We start from the raw sequence: 22,667 nt of genomic DNA on the forward strand, positions 1-22,667 counted from the left end.
ATGTTATTTAATAAATCCAAATTGAGTTCTACTCGTATCAATAGTATACTGTTGGTTTGTGAGAAATTATTTGTAAGGAGTTTAACTAAGTGACCTGGATGATTTTTTAGATGTCTTAGATACATTGAGTTCACAATTATTTATTTCTAGCATACCTATGGGTGATTTTTTCTTCAGCACTTTCCCTCAAGTCTTATTTAGTTTAATTGTAACATGATTTCAATCTCTAGCCTGGATTTACATTTAAGTTTGTACCTCAAAGGTCACAAGTTTTTCTTTCATTTATTATATGGACTTGTACTCTTTTCTTGTGTTTTAGAGACTTTAGATTCACTTTCATTTTCTAAACTTTTTTTTTCATGGTTTATTTTTTCTTTGGCTTCTATTTTTATTTGTGTTAGTCTCCTTCTTTCTTTTGTTTTGCACCTCAGATTTTTTGGATATTATATCATATTACAATTAATATAATGACATATGGAGGGGGACATTCATAGTTTTGATCGGCTGATGGAGGGATGATAGATTTTTTTGTTGTGTTGGGTTTTTTGAGCTTGATTGAATTGTAATTTTATCCTTGTCTAGGATTCAAATTCGGTTTAACCACGGTTTGCTCTATTCTTATATATGGGTTTTTGGTACTCTTATGCCTATCCTTATATATATATACTAGTCGGTAACCCGTGCATACGCACAGATCGTTTGCTAAATGATTTTCGATGAAAGAATTAAAAGAAAAGTATTATAAAAAAAGCAAAAAGACTAACATTCATATTAAAGAGTTCTATATAGTGCAGTACATTGATTGTCAAATTGATAGAAGATAAGCATAAAGATAGTTTCAAACAAAGATAACTAAAATTGTCTGCCAAAATAACAAAATAGATTGAATAACAACTGTAAAACCTAATCTATGTCGCCGTCATCCCAATCTATTTCGTGTCTAATAACAACTTCCCAGATTTTTTCATCATGCCTATAGTAGAATGACAGTTCGTCTCCATGGCTAAAATCACTTTCTTGAAGGAATTTATACCAAGGTTGAACGACATACTTATCACCAATCCCCTTGTCAAGCACGATTACATTCCATTATAGTGGAGGTCCAAATCTTCTGAGGATTGTCATGTGGTCATCATAGTGGATTAGACATTGTGTGACAGAGGGTGAAAGTTGTTATAGGAAAAAAAAGTTAAGCATTGAAATTAACATTTGTATAGAAGATATAAACATATATGAATATTTTACCAGTGGATACGGTGCCCCCAGCATGGATTGGGTGATTTGATAGGTCCAGATATGTTTCCTTGAGGCGTGACGTGGTCTTTTGCATGTCTGCTGGTGTAATGGGGGAGTGAAGTACAGGTCAAATTTTGAGTGGTGGTCACAGGCTAGGAAATTTATGGTTATTGATTCATAAATCTGCAATTCTGTCCTCAATGTTGTTAGGCCATCAACAAAGAAAAGTTTACCCTTGTGTTTCCTGACTCAAATTTCATAGTTGGCCCCATCATATTTAAACTCAACGAATTCTGGATAATCTGGTTCTCATTGCCGGTGATAAAAAGCTGGTATCTCTATGGCGTCCTGCAAGGAAAAAAAACTATTTTAAAAAGCAAAGACAATATGAAAAGTAATAACAACAAAAGTATGCAAAGGAGGCATTTGATTTTACTTTGTCACAATGGAACACAACTTTAAATTGCAATATTAATGGTCGTCTGATAGCTGGGAATTTGAACTGTAGTTCGATGAAAAAAAGAGGAGTTAGCATTTAAAGATTCTAAGTTAATAACAGAAGTCATTTTTGTTGATGTTGCAAAGAAATAGAGACACAGTTTCGTAATACTAAAGTTTGAGGTGTAAATCAGCATTCGGGAAAAAATTTAAAAAACATGCATATTGACCAATTCGATTGGGACAACATAATACGAAGGAAGGTGACAAAATTAATGTCTGCAACCCTAAATTGGGGTGTTGTTGCAATGGAGTAGTAATTGGATTTAAGAGTTCTGAATTAGGATAATTAAAACAACATAACAGAAGATGCATATAATATAACACCTAAGAAGTTGAATCCAACACATGAAAATAAGCAAAAGAGAACATGTGTAATTCATGTAAAGTAATGAAAACAAAAGATGAAACCATGGGTCAATGGATTTAAGCATTGATTAAATGGAAGAAAGTTTGAGAGGGCAGAATCAACATTATGAAAAAAACATAACAGAGGATGTATATAACCTAACAACTCAGAAGCTTAATACAACACTTGGAAATAATGCTAATAAAACCCAACAAAATGCAATAGACACTAAAAACCTTTTAACTTAATGTTCTTTCTCTTTTGTTTAGCCTGCAACATAATGGAACAGAATACTGATAGGGTGTTTTTGTGTACATGCATAATTGAAATGTTATTGTAGATGACATGCTAGCTAGGGTCCATTGACAGTGACAATATAGTAAGATCAGTTTAAATTATTGGATAATTTTCACTACTCATTAGCAATGACACATTCAGAAGAATTCACAATATGATGGATAAGAAGTTTGAGTGTGTTATATAGATTTCAGCATAATAGTTAAAAATTCAATAGAAAATGTGGAAACAAATGAAATAGAATAAAACTAAATTAACATTTAAAGAATTTAATAGCGTTGGTGGTGTTAAAGAACTGTTATTTCTTACTATCTATTCAAGAATACACTATCACAACCACTGGAACAAGGTTTTGAATTAGTATCAGGAAAATCTCAAAATAGAACATGCATTGCTATAAAAAGAGAACATGCATGCAAAAAGAGTGAGCGACAAAAATGTGGATTTAAACATTGCTGACATCTAAATATGTGTGGTTGAAATAATAACCGGTGCAATTACTAAGGTAGATGATAACGTAGTAGGTAAGAAACCTAACAAAATGGGTGGAGATAAACGAAATAGAAGGTGGGAAAAATGGATTAAGGGTTTGGCACATGAAAGAAGGTTGAGTGACAAAGTAGGAAGTCACCGTCCATGGACAATCATGGATTCAAAGCTAAAAGTCTAGAATATGTCTGTCCTAAATTGCAAGTGGAAAAGTCACAAATACAGATGGCAAGATGTTCGATTTGGGTTCGGGATATGCATGAAAAATGTAAGCAAAGGCAAGGAAAAAATCACCAAATGAATACACATCCAGTGAGGTATTCGGTTTAGACTGACCTTGCTTGAGCTAGTTGATGAACCGAAAGTCATGGCGCCAGTCGCATTGAGAGAATGATTTCCTTAGAGTTGAAGTGGAGGTCGTAGAAAAAGGAAGCGTGGTTTGGTGGTGTGAGGTAGTGGGTGATGGAAGGGTCATTGCTTTTTCGAGGGTGTAACTGGCGGCAAGTTAAGTGGTTTGGGAACTGTGGAGCATTGAATGCTACGTGTAAAGATTGGACGTGAATGGGCAGAATAATCAGTGTGAAGGTCCATGGTGGTGGAGGCAGGTGAAGAGGTTTTTTGATTGCTGAATATAACAAAGATTTTGACACAATATTTTTATTGTTACAAATACAATTGCCATTATCAAATGAATGATGTGTCTAATGCTGAAGTGGGTAATCATTTGGGAGACATAACATTTTGTATGGGCAATTGATTATCTAACAAAAGAGAAATGGTTCTACTAAAAGAGCAACAATAAGTGTATTATCCTACTAAAAGAGCCACAATAGCATATAGAGTTAATTTGTTGAATGGTAGTATTTAAATTGAGATAAGTATTTAAGTTTTTTTTTGTGCAAATCATGAAAGAAATGCTTAATTTGCAGTTTATGAAAAGGGATAAAAATTTAAAATGCAGTAAATAAGAAAATGTACTTCATAATGGAAGAGTGGTTATTTGAAGTTCATGAATTGTAGATTGGCTCATTTGATGATTTTTTAATTGTATATCAGAGATCATATGAGTAAGCGGCAAATATAATTGTGCATAAAATCAAAATTGGAATCACTAATAAATTGGATTTACCTTTTAATATTTGTAAAGACCTCTTTGAAAACCACATTGGCGGTTGAAGTGATTTTTTTTTTGTTTTGATCATATATTAAAATTCGAAGTCCTTTCTTTGACTTGACCCTTGATAATGCAACATATAATTGGTCATGTGAAAAAACTGGTTTTGGCAAGTAAAGTCCAACTGAAGATAGGGATTGTCCTTGGGATTTGTTAATCGTCATTGCATAAGAAAGCATTATTGGAAATTGTCTCCTCAATAGCTTAAAAGGCCATGGTGACTGTGAAGGCGACATAGACATTCGTGGGATATAAACATGATCTCCGATATTTGTCCTAGAAATTATGTCAGCTGCAATAACATGTTTTGCTAGCCTTGTGACAATTAACCTAGTACCGTTACACAACCCTTGAGTTTGGTCTAAGTTCCTTAAGAGCATTATAGGTGTTCCAATTTTGAGTTTGAGACAATGATTGGGTAAGCCAAATGTTGTCAATGAATTAAGAAATTCAGTTGTGAGTGAGCGAAAATGACAACTTTCAATGGTTTCGAATTTGTCAACTGAATCAGAGCTTAGATATTCCATTTGTTCACCTATGATTATTTTAGACATAAAAAAGCAAATTCATTAACAAAAAATGTCAAATCTAGCAAAGTTGCAATATAAATCATTATTATGATTTCGTCGGGACTAAAAGATGAAAACCATAATAAGATAATTTAGTATATGATCACCTGGTATCAATGTAAGTATATAATCATTAACTTGTTGTATTGTTTCATTTGTAGAAGCTAATATTGCTCTGGATTGGAAGTATTCACGATCATTGTGATGATGACATAAATTTGGGAATGTAGAGCTAACTATACTATGAATAAGATCATTATATTCTGTGATTAATAGTTCCTGTGGAATTTTAATAGTAGCGTAGCCATCATTGTCATGTCCAATAATACCATCACCAATATCTATAATCCATTGTGCAAAAGCCACAATTTCTTCTTGATTTGTTGCTTGCATGTTGTTTTGTAAGTGCATGTTTTTTGTCAGCCTCAAGATCTGACAATGATCTCATAGATAACAGGAATTAATTGTTGCATTAACAATATCAGAGTGACTACCTCTTGGAATGACTGGCAGAATCTGTCGGAAATCTCCACCAAAGACCATTACTTTACCTCCAAAGATTTTATTGTCCCTTGAGTTGTGTTTGATGATATCTCTAAGGCTGTGATCAAGTGCCTCAAAACAGAATTTGTGAGCCATGGGTGCTTCATCCCAAATGATCAGACTTGTCTGATTTAATAGTTCAGTTAATTGAGTTCCTTAATGGATATTGCAAGTTGAGTCTTCAAAAACTGGAATTGGAATTTTGAATGTGCAGTTTTACCTCCAGGCAATAATAGAGAAGCTATGACGCTAGAAACAACCATAATTACAATTTTATTATCATCTCTTAGTGAACTTGTGAGTGTTTTCCAAATGTATGTTTTTCCTGTACCTCCATATCCATAGAGAAAAAACATACCACCTTCATCTTTATCAACAACTTCAACAATATGGTTATAAATTGATGCTTGTTCGTCTGGAATTATCGATATGTGGTGTTAGATGCAAAGAAAAATGAATCTACTTGAAGTACTGATTTGTAGATGAGAAAAGCTAACAAAAAAATGGACATAACAATTTTCAGAGGTGTAAATTGCTTTGTAGTTAATATACCTGTCATATGAGAAAATAGATGTTCAAACTCTGATCTGAGTTCTTGATTGTTGTAATTGAGTTTAGCTAATATAAGGCTATTGTCTAGATAGGTTAGGCAATTTGCATCTTCTGGATATGGCATGGAAGGATAGTCTGTAAGTGATCTTTGATTTGCTTGCAACAGTTTTTCAATTTCAAGCAAGACTAGATTTTGAAGAGTCCTATCATCAAGCTGTAATGCTAACACACAAAAGGAAAAAAAAAAAGTCAAATTGTGTGTTGCATCAATATTCATTTGTGTCATGGGAAATTACTACTAACCTGGACTTCTTGATGATTTTTTATAATTATAGACAATGTCATCAGCCATCCAATGCCAAGTTTGGTCCTAAACTTGTTCAGGTTTGTTCATTATTGCAGTTAAAAGTAACAACACAAATAGCTTTCTTATATAATGTGCTGAGCCCCAGTCTTTTGCTTCTTTGATTGCCTCAATGAATTCTTTATCATCTTGCAAAAAACCCATAGCAAAACATGCTTCTCTATATGTAGGATATTGAACATTACCAATTGTTCTTAAATCCTCAAATGAGGCAGGTCCTTTACAAACAGTAAGCATCATCCTCAAGTAAAATAATTCGCCTGTAATTGGTGGGACCCATAGTAATTTGCCAATGGTGTAGCCTTTCTTCCTAAGGTGCCAACATCTTTTCTTCTTACTATATACAAACTTAGAAACAAATTCTGCATAAGTAAGATTTCCAACAGAATTTTGGTTGGTGTTCATCCATGAAATAAACTTTGAATCAGAGATACTTGGCTTAGACAATACATCATCAATATCATCATGGTCTTCATAGACAATACTATGTTGGCCAAGAAGATGGAAGTGCAATCTTTCAACAACAAGTTTTCTGCCATGTATTGGAAACCCAAAGATTCTCCAAGTAGATTCACAGGGACATATGTATCTGTCAGGAAGATAGATGTAGGTGTTAAAACAATAATGGTCAGATAAATTAGAGATTAATTTTTAATAATACCTGCAATCTAGATATTCTTTGATCTCATCATTATGAGTGCTACCATTGTGAGTTGAATCATTATCATCATGAATCAAAATAGCAGTTACTCTATCGTATCCATTGTTGATGTACTTAAATAAATATTTGATAGAAGTGCTTTGGTTACACCATTCAACATTGATATGGGCTTGGTATTTTATGAGCAATCTTGGATTGTAAGGTACAATATACCTGTTATCAATTATAACACCATTTTTCTAAATTGTGTGACCATTGTTTCTTCTACGATAGATCGGATAACCATCTGCATCTAAAACAATATGCGGTTGGAACATTTTAGGATAGAAACGACTGCACTTGCCTTCTTTCATGCATGGAGATCCAAGTCTCGAAATTCCACATGGGCCATGAACCATATGGTTTTTTACTAATGAATGCAGTTCTGGATCATCTTGCTGTGAAGGTATCTCTGTTGATATAATTTGATCAATTTCATTCGAGGATGGATATTTGTTATCGGGATGTAAAAAAGCAACAAATGGACATGAGGCAGCCCTCGTTTTTGAAATTCTATTATATACATATCTGTAATTCATTAGTAAGACTATTAATAGGCAACAATTAAAGTTATCAGATATGGTTGTGTGCTCGATATTAACAGTGCAAAATAAGAATCTGGCACATAATATAAATTCACCAAAGTTAGAATCAACTTACATGCAATAACTTTCCCTAACATCTGATTCTTTGTCAGGTCCATCAGCATTTGTTCATACTTTAGTTTGAAGACTCTGGAGATTATGTCTAGTCTATATGTTGCTTTCAGATTCAAGGGATTCAGCAATCTATGGATTTCAGGCCAGTTTGGATTGCATGTTAAAGTAATAAACAAATTTGGGAAGCTCACATGGCTGCATATGGCCATACCATCAAAATAAAGTTGATCCATATAACATGGACTACCAACAAAGTTTGAAGGTAAAATTACTATTTTACCTTTATTTAGGCCTTTCGTGCTTCCATCATCCAATGAGTGTTGTAAGCTGCAAAACTTGTCAACTCAAAGTTTTTTTGGTTGTTTCTGATGTAAGAAAGCCTTTCTGATTCAACCATAGTATACCCCTCAACAACAAATTGTTGGAATAGTCTCCTAGAATTCAACAAAGTTTTTGATTCATTTGATCTGCATTGTAGCCTGTAAGCAAACCACTCCCTCATTGTAAGACGATTTCTTTTCCTTTTCTTACTATCTAGTGCACTACTATGTAGGATATCAGGTCAATATCCATCTTCCCCGTAAGGAAATAGGAGAGGGTATTGTAGAGCTAGATAGCTAGAATGTAATTCATGGATCCTTTGTAATTGTCCATGTCGAGTTTCAATAATAATATCTCTTTTTGAATTTGCATCAAAATCGCCTACAATTAGCGCTGCAACTTCTAGAACAGTAGGTACATTATATGTACGACCATCTTTTTCACGGTTAGCAATCAATTTCAACTTGATATTATCCACTTGACCATCTTGCAATCTATCTCTTGTCATCCTGAAAGTTTTTGCATGCACGTTGTATTCATCCAACATCTCACTAAGTTGTGAAACAATGTGCCCTTGAATTTGATTATGTGGACTGCTGACAAAAGTAGCCAATTATATATATGATGATTGCAAGATTAGCAATGCAGAATAAAGAATTGGAATTTGTTTAAATCTAACATTGTTCATGGATGTTGTGCATTTATAATAATAACAATGAAAGAGTAACTACCTTATTGCATTAATCCTATTCTGCACTTCATTTTCTTTGGAATCTGTTTAAATCTAACATTCTAAATGGATGTTGTGCATTTATAATAATAACAATGAAAGAGTAACTACCTTATTGCATTAATCATATTCTGCACTTCATTTTCTGTGTCAAAGATATACAATTATGCAAATTTAGGTTCTTTCCCAGGCATTGGTAACATGTTGCCTATTCTGTGACATGGTTGACCTTGAATTCTTATTGTAGGAGGTCCTCTTGAATGATTAATTGATTTGTCGAACTTAATACCAGTAGAAGTGAAAGCAAACATCATGTTATATGTCCTTATGTTCTGTTGGTAATTTTTACTATCAGATGTATCATGATCATACAAAAGTTTGTGGAGATATTTAGGTGGATATTGTAACAATGGAAGTTCAACTTTGCCACCTCCACAGCATAAGCTGAATCTTGGGTTTGTAGTTCTTACACGTTTTGAGATTCTTTCATCATACCACATATTTGCATTACAGTGGGCACATTGCATGAGTTGGTCACCAGGATCAGAATACCCTGAAATTGTTTAATGACATATGAAAAAATGATCTTGGCTATTGAAAATGTTTTAGGAAAACATGTAAATTGGAACACGATAAACAAAAGAAGTTCTGTATAGTGCAACCTACCAAGGCTAAGCTAATAAGATAGTGTTTATGAATATTAATTGTTACCTTCTCTATTAATTGTAGGCTCATTAGTTGAGGACATACAGTTATGATTTTCAGGTAAAGAAACTGAAGCAGAGCCTATGAAAATTGCACTTAGATCAGATTATAGCATAATAATCTTGAGATTTAATTTGATAAAGTAGATTTTGAGTGGTACCTTGTGTTGATTCAGAACCCTCATGCTCTAATGAATCAGAAACATTAGCTAAAAAAGTGAACTAAATCTAAGTTAAGTGGAATCTATTTTGGTAATTAAAAGAGAATTGTAATGTGGAATGCATTCCCATAATGTTGAATGCAACTTATAGCTTGGTTGCCTTTGTGTAACAAAAAAATGTGGACATTGTATTAAATTAATAAACTAATTATAATTGTTAATTGTAATTTGGAAGATAATATTTTAAATTGCTTACAATGAATATTTTAAGCCTGATCATCAACTTTGTGCTGCATGATACGTTTTTTGTTCATCCTGGCTTGTGTTGGATCAATATGATTTCCATGCTGATGGTTATCCATGTTCTTGATACTTGTTGTTAATGTTGACTGAGTTATAAAATTCTTAGTGATTTCTTGTTGGAATGTTACAATACATGGTGAATTAAAACTTCAAAACTCCATGGACATGCAAAAGAGAAATTCTATTCCCACTCGGACCAAGACATAACTTTACTTGTTGACTAAAATTATCAATGTTGACAACTGGTTAAATGGACCATACTTTCATAAAAATGATTAGACATGCATGTATAGGCATGATTATAGCCATGGTTTGACGGCTGGATTAAAACTTCAAAAGTAAGTAATAAACAGTAAGCATATGGAAAATTACTAAAATTATGAATGTTGACAGTTGATTAAATGGACCATACTTTCATAAAAATGATTAGACATGCATGTATAGGCATTGTTATAGCCATGCTTTGGCAGCATTGATAAGAAATCTAATATGAAAGATGTTATGGATGACAGAAGTAGGATGTCAACCTAGGGAGAAATTGTTTTTTTGCCTGTGTTATTAATCGTACATCATATTGGGAGATATGATGAAAGATGAAGTAAATTTATAAAATATCCGATTTTGCATTTGTCAAAGTTAGATCAAGGCAAACATGCCATCTAAAATAACAAATAAGGCTAAACGATGATTAATAATAAATAAATACTTAATTACATATCATTGATGATTCAAGATCATGTTTCTGGAGACTTGAAAGCTGATACTTTTGTCTTGGTGTGTATATTTTGTTGTTAGAAAATTAATCATATATGAATGCTGGTTTAGCTGTCATGGTGATCGATGTTTCGTGGTAATTATTTCTAAGATGTTACTTTGTTTCGTGTGCATACTTTGTGCTGAGACAATTAAGCATGTAAACCTTAAAATCAGATGCTTTAATGGCCCCCCTAAAACTTTGATTGAAATTTAAGTTATCATCATTGTGAAGAACATGTTTTCTGAATTTTCTGTCTAGCAATCTGTGATTTGTATTTCCAAATCTTACTTGTTCCGTCTTTCGCCATATACTTGAATTCATAACATTTGTGTAGGTATTGTATGAACTTTGACAATTTGTGGAGTTCCTTGAAACATGCCTTTATAACCATAAATATAACCATGCTTTGCCGGTATTTATTTTAACAATCGAACAAATAAGGATTTTGAAATATAGTCCAATAGTTAAGGTGAGACCGCATAAACAACAAAACTTAAATCCCACAATACTTGGATACAAAATAAGGTTAAAATTTTAACAAAAGTTGTGATTAAAGTTTTAAAGGAACACCACAACAACAGAAGTAAAGGTGGGAGCCAATTTACAATATGCAAATAGCAGGCCAAAAAAAAAATTGTTTTGCACAACTTCCAAGCAACCAAATACACTAAATTGCGTCATGTCTTTTTTAATTTGTTAGATGAAAGTTATGCAAATGAAATTTGAGAGCTCCTTGCTTCATCATCACAATCATGAAATGTCTGTCGCTTTGTAGGTGTTAATGGGAGCCCAAACGGTGGATCATGGTCTGCTCTCACAGACATGAATTGTTGGATAAAACAAATATCAATGAATAAGTTGAATACTAAGTTGAAAGTCATGAAGTGTCAAAATGGAAGAGTTGCAAGAAAGATCATATTAAAGGATGAGGGTCATGATTAAAAGTCACAGATTCATGTTCGGTAGAATGATTGGAATCAAAGGCTGGGACATTGATTTTTGAAGATGTTTGAATTAGACATACATTGATGGCAACACAACCCATGCAAAACAAATAAGTATGGGTAGAATACATAGTTTTGACAATAGTTAATGTAAAATAACTTGTATAGAACATTACCTCAGCATCAGGTAGCATGTCCATCACAGCATCAATTAAGCTTGAGTCAGTTGAACATTTCAAAACGACAGAATTCCTGAACTTGGGTTGCACCTTTATCTTAAAAACAAGCACATAACCCAACAGCTTATCAAGTGCTTCGGGTGAAGCATTTAAATCAACATCACCATCCTGTGCAAAGAGAATAATTGGATGCTCAAAAAAAGGATAATGGTATTGGATATTACACAAAAAAAAATAACATATCAAAGGAAAAAAGTTACTTTTTAATCCAAATACGTACTTCAATTTTAAGCCTATTAACTGCATCAGCTGATTAACCAATTAATTCAGTGCATTCACGGTCCCAAAGTAGGAATTTTGTGCTTTCATCTCTATCTCTGTGGTTGATCATCACCTCAAGCCTATACCTGTTACCATATATACCAACAGTGTAAAAAATATGAATGTATGAAGAATACACAGGATTTTAAAAGATCGCAATGACCTAAGCACAACTTCCTGATTGTATTTGCCACATGCACATGTGAAGGGCGCCATCTCTGCATCAATTTTTTATGGCATTGAATGCAAGCTGTATAACACCATGAATGATTGTCCATAACAATCCTAGTAATTGTGCCAACAGTTACACAAACAATTTCCTGTGTGAAACAGCATACACATCAAATGCTGCATAAACTTGGGATGGTAGGGGGTCAAGAATTAAAATCTATAAGATAATTACTTCAGAGATGGTGTTAATATCAGCAATAGTCTTTGCCTCAGCCTTTTCAAAGAATGATTCCTTTGATGATAATTGGATAGAACCTGAAAGCTGTGAACTGCCTTGACTATGGGATTTAAAAACTGACCGGGCCTCAATGCCCAACTCTACAAGCCTACAAATATAGAATCAACAACAAAAGTAAGACAAAAAATGATCAACACATATTAGACACCACATGGAAAAAATACCGTTCATTGAATTCTTGAATCTCCATCACCGGTTGGTTAATAATTAACTTCGAAGCCTTGAAAGAATTGCTGACTGATGGCGGATAAGATCCTAAATTATTTTAAAACAGAATGATAAGATGGAATAGCATAAACAAAAGAACAAATAAATTGAACATAAGGATATACCCTGAGCTTCCTTTATTCTACCATGGGTCAATAGAACTGTAATTGGGTCATGACCTTCATGATCATCTAAGAACTTTAAAAACTACAAGCAATAATCGTCCCACAAAGTGCAAGATAGCAATTGCTGGCTATCGAAAACAAATAGTTATGAGACAATCAGTTAATAATAATGTAATCATAGCCACAACTTGACAAAGTATATGAAACAAATTGTTAGCGACTATCAAACTTTACCTCAAGTCCATTAGTTTAAAGACTACCCTTCTACCTTTTCCTGAAACATGGCGAAAGACAACCACAACACCGATAACGTCTAAAACAAGTAGGAAAATGAAGGAATGTTATTTATTCCAAAAAGAGCATAACTTTGAAAATAAACTCAGTGGCAAAAATATAAGTTAACATACCAACCAATAGGTCAGGTTCAAACTGCCCAGCCACAACATCGGCAAATATAGCAAACCTGTATTTTCTAAAAGGGAGGTCGTCTAGAACACACTACTTTACAACAGTAACTCCAATAAACACCAATTTAAATTGGTGATCACAAACTCTGTACTGATCGTTGTTTTTTTGCACTTTAAAATTGTGCATGACATAAGTACAATTTTCCTTCAAGTCCATCTTCCAAGACTTCAGTTGGTCTTGTTTACAAACAACATGGATCTCATCTCCCTGGATTCCATTAAAGTTACAACACAATGGGCTGAAAATAAGTAATAAACCTAGAAAAAACCACAAAATTAAAGCATACATCGGAGTCGACAAAAACCATCTCAGCTTGCTCAGATTTGTTAGGCGTCCCAATAAACCATAGATCACTGATCCTCACAGCAAGTTTAAGAGTTTCTTCTGAGTCGTCGATGTTTTTTATCTTGTTTGGAGAATATGCCATAATGCTGCAAAAAAATACAACAACAATGTAACACAATGCCGTTTTTCAACACCCATAACAATCATCCAAAAAACCAACAATGAGTGGCACCACCAGGCCAAAAGAAATACTGTTGTTCTTATTTGATTAAATGACCATGATAGCTTACTTTGTCTAAACTGCTTCCTGCACAACCTTGTAATGTAAATGGAAAATGGTGACAACCACAAAACCTTGTAATGTAAATGGAAAATTGTGACGACCACAAGCAAACAAAGACAAGCCATAAGGAAGAAACAAAAATGTCCATCAAGTGGCAGAGCCAGCAACAAACCACACAAAAAATTCACAGAACAAATGACAAAGACATAGACTTGCCTAGTGGATGTTTTTTCGTAGATAACCTTCTTGCTGCATGACCTTCTGAACGAAAAGTCGTTATGACAAAAAAAAACAAACAGACCATGAGTCACAAAAAGAATGCCCATGCAAGTGCCAGAGTCAACAACAAACCATGCGCAAAAATGCACAAAACTAATGCCAAAGACATAAACTTGCCTGGTAGATGGTTTTTCGTAGATAATCTTGCAAGGAAGAAGTTAAGTTTTTTAAAAAACAAAGCCCAAATAAAAAAACCAAGCCTAGGAAAAGGAACCTATCCGGTGTAGACAATATCATAGAACAACAAAAGATCACAGAACAGGAAAAAAGTGAAACAACAAAAGTACCAGGAATAGAGAAACACGATAAGCTAACAGGGAAGCCAAACCTTGTCCAACACAGAAAAACGAAAAGCTAACATGCATGTAAGAAAACACACATGAAAACAGTACCAGAACATAACAACAAAAGTAGCAGGAAGAGACAAACACGATAAGCTAACATACAATTTCTGAAAAACATAAGGCAACATGAATGTAAGAAAAGATGCATGAAAAAAACACCAAAAGAGAAGCCAAACCTCGTCCAACACAGAAAAATGAAAAACTAACATGCATGTAAGAAAACATACATGAAAACAACACCGAAAGTGAACCCAAACCTCGTCTGTATCTGGAAAGATGAAAAACAAAAAACCCAAACTGGAGCATGACAGATAAAATGGAAGAGATTTTAATTAACCACGTAAAGAAGCAAACGGGAGCACATGCACAGTATGGGAAATCAGACACGTGTAAGAGGCAGGGGAGTGGGAAATGGAAAGGCTAAAAGACCGAAAAACCAAGGAAATGGATAGGTATCACAGCCTTAGGTAGGGGCATTTTAGAATTTTCCATGTACTTCTCTTTTATTGGATAATATATATACACACACACACACACACACACACACACTATTGGCTGATTAAAAGAAATATCATAACACTTTAAATTCATAATCATTTTACTTATATATGGCCCTTTAACTTATTTATAACTGATGAAAAACGTTTTTTACTTCTTCACCTACAAGTATTTCCATGATCATGATGTTCAATTTATAGTCAATGTTGACGAAATATAGATATTTTTTTATATACTATGAAATATTAATTGATGATGACTGTGTTCATGACTTTCCATGCAATTAGTTTCACAGTGTAAACACTATAGATACAGGTTTCGAGTTATTAACCCACAGAATTAATCCAGGATAACGACCACAGTTCCAAGTGATGCATGGCAGTACCCCATTTTTTTATTCTGGTTTCTCATTTACTTTTGATCAAGTATATACAGTTTTCCATTTAGCTTGAAGAAAATATATTTTATATTTGTTCATCATTATAATCATGGTTGTTAAACTCACGATTTAAATCATAAAATCGTACAATTTTACGATTCTACTAAGGGTTGGTGACTTAAATCGGAAGCAGAATCGAAACCAGAGTAGACTCGAACGAGTTTTGGTAGACTCGCGAGTCTGCTCCGAGTCCACAAGTTTATGAAAACCCAAAATGGCGTCGTACAACAACCCTCGAAAATGACTCTCGCGACTCTGTCTACTCACTCACTCTGCCTTGTTCGAGCTACTCACCCCCGAAAATGACTCTCGCTGAGCTACTCGCGTCATGGTGGTCCTCGTCATCGTTTTAAACTTGAAAGCCCTCACTCGTCGAAATCCCTCATTTCATGGCCTAGCTCCAAGCTTTGCTCCACGACGCTAAGGTGTTTTCTTTCTCAAAGCTTCTCTGTTAATTCATCTCTGTTAATTGAAAGTTTGAAATGATGCTTATTAATGGAGTATCTGTTAACTAAAATTCTGGCAAGGCTATTGTTAGCTTCATTGTAGTGTTGAGTTTTGGGTTTTGTTGCTAAATTAAGGGAGTATCTGTTAATTAAAATTTCTGTTAATTGAAAGTTTGAAACGATGCTTAGTGTTGAATTCTGGCAACGCTAAGGTGGTCCCTCGAACATGGACAAATTATCTGTTAATTGAAATTCTGGCTTCACCAAGGGTGGGTAGTGGGTTCTATTGTTGCCTTTTGAGTAGTGGGTTCTATTGCTAGTACACTTTTACCCTTTGCAGCTTCATCAAGGGTGGGTAGTGGTGGGTTAACTTGGTTGTTATCATCAAAGTTCCAAATGCTAGAAAGGAATTCATCCATGTTCATGGATCGTAAGCTCTTTCGTTCTCGTAGTAGAACTCATCAAGGGTAGTGAGATTGATAGTTGCTGTGTGTGTAATTGTGACTAATTAGTTATTGTTTACATGAATTTCTTTAACTATGATTTTCTTAGTATTGTTAGTTTGCATAGTGTTGCCTAAAGAAAGCGTGTGATTAGTTCTAATAGCTTTGCATTGGAAATCAAAATAAATGGGAGCTATGAGAAGAAAACAGTTTGGGGTATATGATTAAGTTGTTGTGTAAGATTCTGAATGAGACTTTACCAATTTGTTAAGATACTTTGGATCATTGAGCATGATGTAGTATCTTTTATTTAAATGGTAGGATCTTAGTTAATGTCGCTAACTAAATTCTAAAATTTCCAAAAATCCTACAATTTAATTGTTCTTACAAACTTGGAAAGTAATCTTTAGAAAGGGAATGCATTAGGAGGATAAAAGCATGTTGCCCTGCTAATTTCCAAGAGGATGGGAGAAGAAAATTAGGAATTACTCTCTATCCCTCCGTAGATCAATTATTGAATGTGTTTGAATACTTGCCTGTGTGTAGGTACTGCATGCACCCTTTATATATTGTTAAGCTCCTCTTAGAGCAGAAGCAGATACCTGATGTTGATACATAATATGAGTGCTTATAGTTTGTTAAGCTTTGTGAGATCTTAGTTTAATGTTTACTATTTAGTGTTTGATTTTTACTGCTTTTAATTAGTTTTTGAGCAATAAAATAAGCTCTATCAATATCATTTCCCATAACTTTATCAATCGGCAAAACAAAATGTAAGATGCAGGAATATGTTAAAGTTTACTGCTTTTAATTGGTTTATTGAATTATTGTTAAAGTTTATTATTTTTATTTATTTTGGGGTTGAAATATTTACTTATGATTTTATATAAAAGAATATTAATATTTTTTTTTATTTGTCTTACGAGTTTACGATTCAATTCTACGAGTCAAGCTTACAGAACATTCACAATTCTACGTAGAATCACGAGTTTAACAACCATGATTATAATTATAAATCAGAGTCTTTAAAAATGAATTATAGTAAGAGAACCGCCAAAAAAAGTAAACAACAAAAACTTTGACTTAATTAAGCTGAATTATATTAAGAAGATATAAGGTAAGTTGAAGAGTTAAAGAAAAAGAAAAATAAGAAAAAATTACAAGTTTTATTTTCTCTCTTACTAAAATTAATATTTTAACAATTAATATTTATCGATAAAAAAATCTGAATTATGTTAAATTATATTTGCCCTGGCTATTGCGTTTTAAGAATAAAATTATTTGTCATAGCTACTAGTGTGTACATATATTTTTTTTACCATTCTATTAGTGTGAATATAAGAATGAGGGGTTATATTGTTACTCCCATATTTGAAAGTTATTCAAAAAAGTTTCGAGATATTCACGTATTTATAATTTTAAGAGTTAAATATATTTGTTGTTGTTTAAACTTGTGTCACTTTTATTTTTTATCCTTTAAATTTAAATTTATTATTTTAGTTACTCAATTTCAATTTTTTTAATCTCTCTCCATGAAAAAAACATTTTCCAGATTGATTTTGGGGTGATTGGAATATTTATTTATTTTTTATAAAAAAAGATTAAAAAGACTTTTTTTAAAAAAAATTGAGAGACTAAAAATAATTAAAAAAGTGTATATTTGGATTGATTTATTCATATTTTAAATAACTTTATAATGAGAAATTCTTCAGATAACCTTTTCTTAAAAATATTTTTAAAAAATCAATTTGAAACAAGAGATAAATTGATTTTGTGAGTTAACATTTGATGAATTTGCTAAATAAATGTTCAAATAAAAAATAAAATTGGGCATCAAGACAAGATTGATGATGAAAAATTGGATGATATTGTTAAAAACCAACAGTATCATCATAATCTTTTTTTTTTTTTTTCTAAATGTGTTCAATGGTTTTAGTTAATTTGACTATTTAAAATTTTGTGGAGTTCTTTGTTTCTTTCTATAGTATAGATACCCTTCATCCCTAAAATTTTTAATTATCAAAAAACATGTTTCATATATAAGAGATTTGTTATTAGTTCTTAATTTTTTCTCTTGAGATTCTTCTTCTTCTTTTTCTTTTTTCTCATTAATTATTCTCGAGATTCTTGATCTGAACACTGTAATATAATTATGAGTTTGTCACCAACAATTCTTTTACACAGGTATTAGGAGAATTTCATTCACTTTCACTTTCGCTTTCACGTTAGACCTAACCCCTTAATTGGTTGAGAGTTAGAATACGATTTGGAATTACTTTGCACGTATAGCTTTTTACACTAAAATCCAATTTTATATTACCAAGTCACAAATTATAATGTAAAAATTTCATTGACAACCTATCAAATTTAAGGTTTATTTTAATTGGTTTTTAGTGTAAAATTTTTATAACTAGTATTTTAGCTTGTACAATTTGCAGGACAATTTTTTATTTTATATAACTAAAAAAATCATAATAAATAAATACTTTTGAATATATATATATATATATATATATATATATATATATATTACAATAAAATTATACAAAACAAATATTTTGAACATACAGATTATATTTTAGATTTTAAATATATATTTTTAAAATAATGAAATTTAATTTAAAAATAAAATAAAAATGATAGACTAAAAGTGATACGAGATTAATAAAAATTTCTAAAAACATTCTTATCGAAGAAAAACTTCTAAAATACTGTAATTAATAATAATTTCTAAGATCACTTTTAATCAACAGAGTTAATCTAATTTATTCATAGAGAGGATAGAGGATATTATTAAGTCCCATATTACCAAACCTCTAAGAAAAAGGTTAGAAGTCTAAAGTTTATGGGACTTTTGTAGATTTTCCTTATGAATTCAGAGTTAAGATAATTACAAGATGCAATTGGGGGCAAGTGCTGGGCTTATCCTCTCAAACAATATGGGCTGAAAGTAAGATCAAGATTCTTGCTTTCTGCATTGTCATTATTGTTTCCTGCACTTCCTATTATATTTTGAAAAGTCATTATTCAATTTGCATTTGAGAATAAGTTTTCCGAAATGTAATCGAAAGAGTAGAAAACAATAGTGTAAGTGCAGGAAGTTATAGCCCAAGATCAATAGCCTCAACTGGGGACAAAAATATGCGCAGGACATGAAGTGCTTGACATTCATTACATGTTTCACCAAAGAAAAATATTGTGGCATCTATGATCTTGAGTAGACAAAAATATATACACCAACCAAAATGAGCTACATGAAAGGACAAAAATTAATTATTGGGATAAGTAAAAAGGAAATGATTTATTGTTTCTTTTTGTCCATTCATTTGCTGGGCCTCTGTTTGCTCAACACTGAAAAATATACAAGTTTATTTTGGAATAACTTTTTAAGGGAATTGATGTAAAAACTTATTGTAAGGAACGACTTTGATGAAATGAGTTATTTATTTTTGGGAATGACTTTTAAAGAGTTGATCTTATTTGGATAACGTAAAGTAAAATTAATTTCACGCATGAAATTATCACCAAAGACATGAAAATAATTATAAGATTGTAGTTTTTTTTTTATATAAATGAGGATACTTTTTGTATTTGAAACATTGCTATAGGTGATTTTCTTACGAATTATATATTTTTCTTATGTCTTTTAATTGACCACTTGTATCCATCATTTTAGCACTAGTTGTGTCTTAAATACTTCAATTTTGATAAAGATGAAATGAGTTTATTGACTGAGCTTATTTGCTTGATTTTGATTGCGATTTGAGAGAATTTTTGGAATTTCAACTGTGACATTTTGTTTTTAGGTTTTCAAGCAAAGGATAAAATATAATTAATAGTCCCGAATCATAGAATAATTTTTCCAGCTGCAGAATTAATCTGCAGTTTAGGAGCGGGGAAATGTAATTAAAATAGAAAAAGAAAAAACATGATTTACTCCTCCATAAATTAAAAATAAAAAAGGTTCGTTTACAGACTCAAGTTTAGAAGGTCTTTTTATTTAAGTAAGGAGATTCTTACATTTTTCAATTTATACCCATTCCATTTTAGAAAAATTAAATAAATTAGATTCAGTAAAATGGTACTCTTTGTTTCACATCTAAAGTTTAGTTCATCAGTTGGTCACATAATGGAGGATATCGTATAGTATAGAGGTTCAACATAAAAAATAAAATTATTTGTTAACACTCTCTACCATCAACATAACAAAATTCTCAACATGAAAGCTCCACAAGTTCATTGACAACCTCGTGTAGTAAAATGTCAAAAATTGTGTGCTCATACTCCAAACAAATTTTCCCATAACTTTCACTCTCACACATGCGCTTTGGCGTGAAATCTGATTCTCTCATTTCATTTTGTGTTAAGTTGTGAAGTTTCACCGTTAATTCTGAAAAATATTCTTCTTTCCTGTTGATGTCAGGGTAGGAATAGCCTTTGTTTTTGCTTGCTCTGTCTCCAACATTATCACTCAAGAATAGTTGCTCTGAAGATTCGCACTTTGTCTTTGGCATTAAGGGGCTTGTGTAATCTATAAAAAAAAAATGTATATTACATTAAGATGAAGAAAAGTAAATTGAAACTGCAAGAAGCTTTGAAGAACTCATGCTGCCATTTTATAAGCACAACTTTTTTTTGTCATTCATAAATTAGCAGAAGAGTTTAATTACTGAGTTTGTTCTTAGAACGGATTCCAGTTCATGATGAACTTATAAATGACAACATAGTCATAACTTGAATCTTATAATATTCCCAAATTAATAATTCTGAATTATCTTCGGTGTTATTTTAAATAAATAAGCAATTTGATATTTTCCTATATATAAAGTTTAGAACAAATTGCCCTGACATTCCTTGTGATTTTTTAAAATTGCACACAATACTTCTATCTAACGTTTACACTAATCTTCTTATAGGAATACATAGTGTAATATTTTTCTTAGAGAAGAAATGTCAATATAATCTATTTCAAACATTTTTTTATATAACAATCTATTTCAAACAATTAAAGATAGGGATTTAAAGGACAAAAATATTGTTTTTTTTTTCTTCTATAATTCTTGTTTGAGGAATGGCAGAGATTTAAATATAGACACTTCTAACAAGAATTTAAACTGCAATTTGTCACTTTGTAATTCTAATACTAGACACTTTTTTTCTTGCTACTAATTCTAAGTGTGATAGTTTACCTACATTTACTATAATTTTGATTATTTATTATGAAATCAGCATTATCAAATGCTTAACAACTCACACTAATCACCATGAATATCAGTTACCATACCATAACTACTCCAAAAATGGATTATGCAAACAAAAATTGCAACTAAGGTCTAATTTTAGTCATTAATAAACAAGTTAAAGAACAAGAGCATTCAGAAAACAAACCTGGAAAATCAGGATCATAAAGAAATGAATAGTCATAGTCATCTAGGACTGAAATTGGACTGAAATTCTCTGTGCTAAATTCAGTGTCTATCTTCTTTGTTGACTGTTGCTTTTTTGTTTTTTTCGTGCATTTTGGTTCAGAGAACACTTTCTTCTGCTTAGTTGGCAAATTGGAGCTTGTTCTTAACCCACTAGGACCACTACCACATTTTCTCCTGCTATTACTACAACTCTTAGAGCATGCAGAAACTTGTGCCAAAACTTTGGCTTCATTGTGATTTCGAACCTTTGAACTATGCTTAAGAGGAAGAACCACTCTAGGCTCATTCTCAAACTTGGAAATCTTCTTTCTCTTAGTGTGGTTCCTCTCCTTCATTACATTAGCAATCTCCTTGTTCTTGCTCCCCTGCTTCTTTCTCTGCCTAGATTCTCCCAACCCCATTTCTTGTTTCCTTAAAAAGGACACAACTTCTTGATCTTCACTCTCATCATCCCAGTAGAACACAACAAGGTCATGGTTTTTGTTTTTGTGCTGAAGCAATGAAGGAACCTCTCTGAATGATGCCGAGGTTTTCACTTGGTTGGGTTGGCTTGTGTCAAATTTGAGCAAGTAATCAACAAAGTTCACTGACCTACTTCTTGGAACTGAATGAAGGGTGGTGTTTGTGTTTGACGCCAAGTTGGTATTTGGAAGTGAATCAAGCCCCATTAACCTTGCCACCACTCCTGGTTTGGTTGCATTTTTGGCCATTGCATCTTTGTGACTGTGCACTACTTCTGTTGCATATGGTTTTGCAATGTGGTGATCAGAAGGGTGCATTGGAGAACTATTTCCATTCTCAGCAGCACAAAAGAGTAGTTGAAAGAAGTCAGAGAAACAACCAGGTTTTGCACTATTTGGTTTAGCCATAATAATTAACCTTCGAAACTCTAACAGAAGTCAGAAACTGTTGTTTGAGGAGGTAGAACTTGTAGAGAAGATGGTGATTGAACTGGTTGAAACCATAGAGGGAGAGAAAGGTGATTTATGAATAGAAAATGATGGAGGGTGTGAAATGGTGGTTGAGTTCACATTACATTGGAATGCTACAAGACCTGAGTAGGGTGTCTAAAAGGAGAGTAACACACCAAATTGATTCCCAA

At 32.5% G+C, this 22,667-nt stretch overlaps 1 protein-coding gene across 1 annotated transcript; it reads right to left on the reverse strand.

Annotated features, from left to right (window-relative positions):
- Positions 1-21,682: 21,682 nt before the first annotated feature.
- Positions 21,683-22,434, reverse strand: LOC102667533 (uncharacterized). The gene is made up of 2 exons (XM_041017503.1): positions 21,811-22,434; positions 21,683-21,715 (listed from the first exon to the last, which is right to left on the reverse strand). The coding sequence occupies exons 1-2, from the start codon at positions 22,432-22,434 to the stop codon at positions 21,683-21,685; spliced, it is 657 nt and encodes a 218-aa protein (XP_040873437.1).
- Positions 22,435-22,667: the final 233 nt, after the last annotated feature.

The sequence above is a fragment of the Glycine max genome, chromosome 7 (genome assembly GCF_000004515.6).
Source record: "Glycine max cultivar Williams 82 chromosome 7, Glycine_max_v4.0, whole genome shotgun sequence".
Taxonomy (NCBI): domain Eukaryota; kingdom Viridiplantae; phylum Streptophyta; class Magnoliopsida; order Fabales; family Fabaceae; genus Glycine; species Glycine max.